Genomic DNA, 2,934 nt, shown 5'->3' with positions numbered 1-2,934 from the left:
CATGCCGCTGTGCCACTGTTTTATTCGACCGTTAGGTCCCACGATGGGACAGCAGCAACTTTACAGACTAACAAAGCTAAAAACTGTGGTTCGATTCCCCGCAGTAGACACAACAGATAGCCCAATGTGACTTTGTTCGTTGGATGCCCAATAGTGGTAATTTGTTTATCTGTAGTGGGACGATACTAAAATTCAGGGTTAGAATCTAGTTTTTGGAATCAGATCATCAATGACTTTATGCACATTATATTTCAGTTCATCATTTTAGTCTTTGAGAAGTACCCGGCTATAAATAATAATTCCAGTTCAGCTTTAATACTGAAGATGGGTTTTGTTGTTGTTGAGTTGTTATGAACAGCCTGAGGTTTGTTAAAGTTACTATTAGAAGTGGCCTTTTCGAGATGTTATTGGATATTGATGCGGACATTGTTAAATTGTTATTAGAGTTTGCTGTCGTGTTATGATTTTTTTTTTCAATTTTAAGAAACTAGAAGGCAATGCTGACTACAAAATCGAAAGGCAAGATGAAATCGTCACATTGTTGACAGAAACATTTGTAAGAACTGTTTTCTTATGTTCTTGTTAGTTTTGTAAGCACGTTTCTAAGAAAGAGTTAAACTATTAAAGACTCATTATAAACAAATATATTTTTATGATAATGGAATTAGTGTTAATAACGTGAATATTAATGTCATTATTTTAGGATGCACAATTGGTTATTATTATTATTTGCAAAGGTATTACAAGTCAGATCTTACCATTACACTTATAATGCACATAATAGTCTCAAGAAGCGGATTGCGATTTTTTGCGGAAACAAGATGCGAACCATGAACTCTCTGATTGACGGTCTGGTACGCTTATTACTAGGCCATCCCCAGTATTAAGATGGGGCGTAGAATTAGATATTTGCAAGGAGTTTATGATACAGAATCGTGTTTAGTTTTATAAAAATTTGTCATTTGTACCCCCGGTGGGTCAGCGGTAAAATCCGGTGTTCGATTCCCCGCTGTGGACAGAGTGCAAATAGCTCATTTTGTAGTTTTTGAACTAAAAACAACATCAACAACTTGCCAGTTTTACAAAGCTTTTATCTAAAGTGTCTCCTGTACTGTTTGAAAATGTTAAGATATCTGAAAGAGAGATTTTTTACGTCTACTGACTATGTTATAAAGTAATATTCAAAATAAATTATATCTATTACACAGACAACGAGCCAGACAACGTGTTTAGAAACTGTAGCCCAATGTACGTCTTATATTAAGTTTATACACACTTTAGTTAAGACTTTATATGAAATGTATTACTTGTAATAATGCAGATCTACAAAAAAAAACATCAAATTTTCGTAGCTTAGCCAAAGCAACAAGATGTAATGAATACCATCTAATTTGTACATAAGGTAAGGACCACTCTTTATTGATCATTTCAAATAAGAACAAAGCTAAAATTAAACAAATTCTTGATTATACATGAATATAAAATATTTTTACTGTAAATTGCTTTTACAGAGCCATCTTTTATCAAATTAAAGATTCAAACTTATTTTAAATTCTGACGAATGTATGTCGATAATACGTTTTCAGAAAATCTTAGACAAATTTTACGATTTCCACATCACGAAAATGGGTAGGAGAGTTTACATACATTTGTTTCGGAGAAAACAACACCATGTGCCACCATGGGGCTTTTCATCCAGCTGAATACCGACCCTTCGGCTTGGTATCTGTTACACCTTATGAACTGAATCTGAGCTGGACTTAGAGGCTCATCCCAGAGTTGAAGGTCAGTTATTTCTCCATTCCAAGCCTGTTCCACCATGAATCCTCCACCAACTGAATCTTGTTCTTGTCCAATGATTGCAGTACCACCGGTGCGGATCTCGAGACCTGGTGCTATCTCCTTGGTGTTGGAACACTTTTGCCCGTCCACAGACATTTCAACTCGTCCACCTACTCTAGTCCAGATGTAGCACAAATGGTGCCAATGTCCGATGGTGAATCTTGAACATTCAGCACGAGAATGTTTTCCTCTAACATGAATAGACAGTTCAGGAGCTGCTTCGGGTTTTTTGTAAACTCCTACCAGAAATTCGTTGTCTCCTCCCTTTTCAGGATAACTGTACGAGAAAATGAAGTTACCATTTGTGTTGAGGTTCCAGGCTTTAGCCCACGTACAGAGTGTGAAATGGCGCAACGGTGGTAAAGAGCCCTCCAATTTTAGGTAAGGAAATAAGGAACCGGATGATGGTGGAAAGAAGGCTTGAACATAGTGTTTCTGCACAAAATTTTCAGGAGGTTCTATGAGTTCTACCATATAAGCGTCTATCGCTATTAGAGCAAACATATAAAATAGTTTGGTTAACAAAGAAGCCATATCAGAATAGAGCTTACTTATCTTCCATACTAGGACCAGACTACATACATATAGATATGTACTTATAAAAAGTATTTATAAAACTCAGAGACGAGCTAGACCAGAGGAAACGTTCTGCTGTCCAATCAGAAATACTGGAAAACATCCTGGAGGTTATGGCTCCCGGATGACCTTGAAAAGTTGTACAACGAGTGCATAAAAGAAAAACAAAAGATGATATTTTCAGACTGTAGACAAATAAACTGCACGTCTACCAACAACATCTTACGTATGCAGACATGTATTATTTATATGACATTGAACAGCAAGAGGAGGCATATCTTAAACTGCATACTTGCAACTTGTATTCAAAAATTGGATAAAGTATTTGGTGTCTATTTTTTAAAATGACTGCAAACAACAATTTGTTTTAATTCTAAAAGTATTAAAAATAAACAGTTTGTGTATAGTCCTTGTTTCTGATACAGAAAATTTCAGTTATTTACACGTATTTTATTTAGAAAATAAATTTTGAGAAAATTCAACTTAGCATTCAGATTTGCTTATTTTCATACTTTT

At 35.3% G+C, this 2,934-nt stretch overlaps 1 protein-coding gene across 1 annotated transcript; it reads right to left on the bottom strand.

Annotated features, from left to right (window-relative positions):
- Positions 1-1,390: 1,390 nt before the first annotated feature.
- LOC106469837 (C-reactive protein 1.4-like) lies at positions 1,391-2,452 on the bottom strand. Its single transcript, XM_013930349.2, has one exon. The coding sequence runs from the start codon at positions 2,374-2,376 to the stop codon at positions 1,618-1,620; it is 759 nt and encodes a 252-aa protein (XP_013785803.1). The 5' UTR covers positions 2,377-2,452; the 3' UTR covers positions 1,391-1,617.
- Positions 2,453-2,934: the final 482 nt, after the last annotated feature.

The sequence above is a fragment of the Limulus polyphemus genome, unplaced genomic scaffold, assembly GCF_000517525.1.
Source record: "Limulus polyphemus unplaced genomic scaffold, Limulus_polyphemus-2.1.2 Scaffold3676, whole genome shotgun sequence".
Classification (NCBI taxonomy): Eukaryota; Metazoa; Arthropoda; class Merostomata; order Xiphosura; family Limulidae; genus Limulus; species Limulus polyphemus.
Note: the sequence above shows the minus strand (reverse complement) of the source record. Positions and strands in the feature narration are given on the sequence as shown.

What these genes read in the sequence shown, in the direction of transcription:
- LOC106469837 (XM_013930349.2), bottom strand. Translation starts at nt 2,376, where the DNA reads ATGGCTTCTTTGTTAACCAAACTATTTTATATGTTTGCTCTAATAGCG.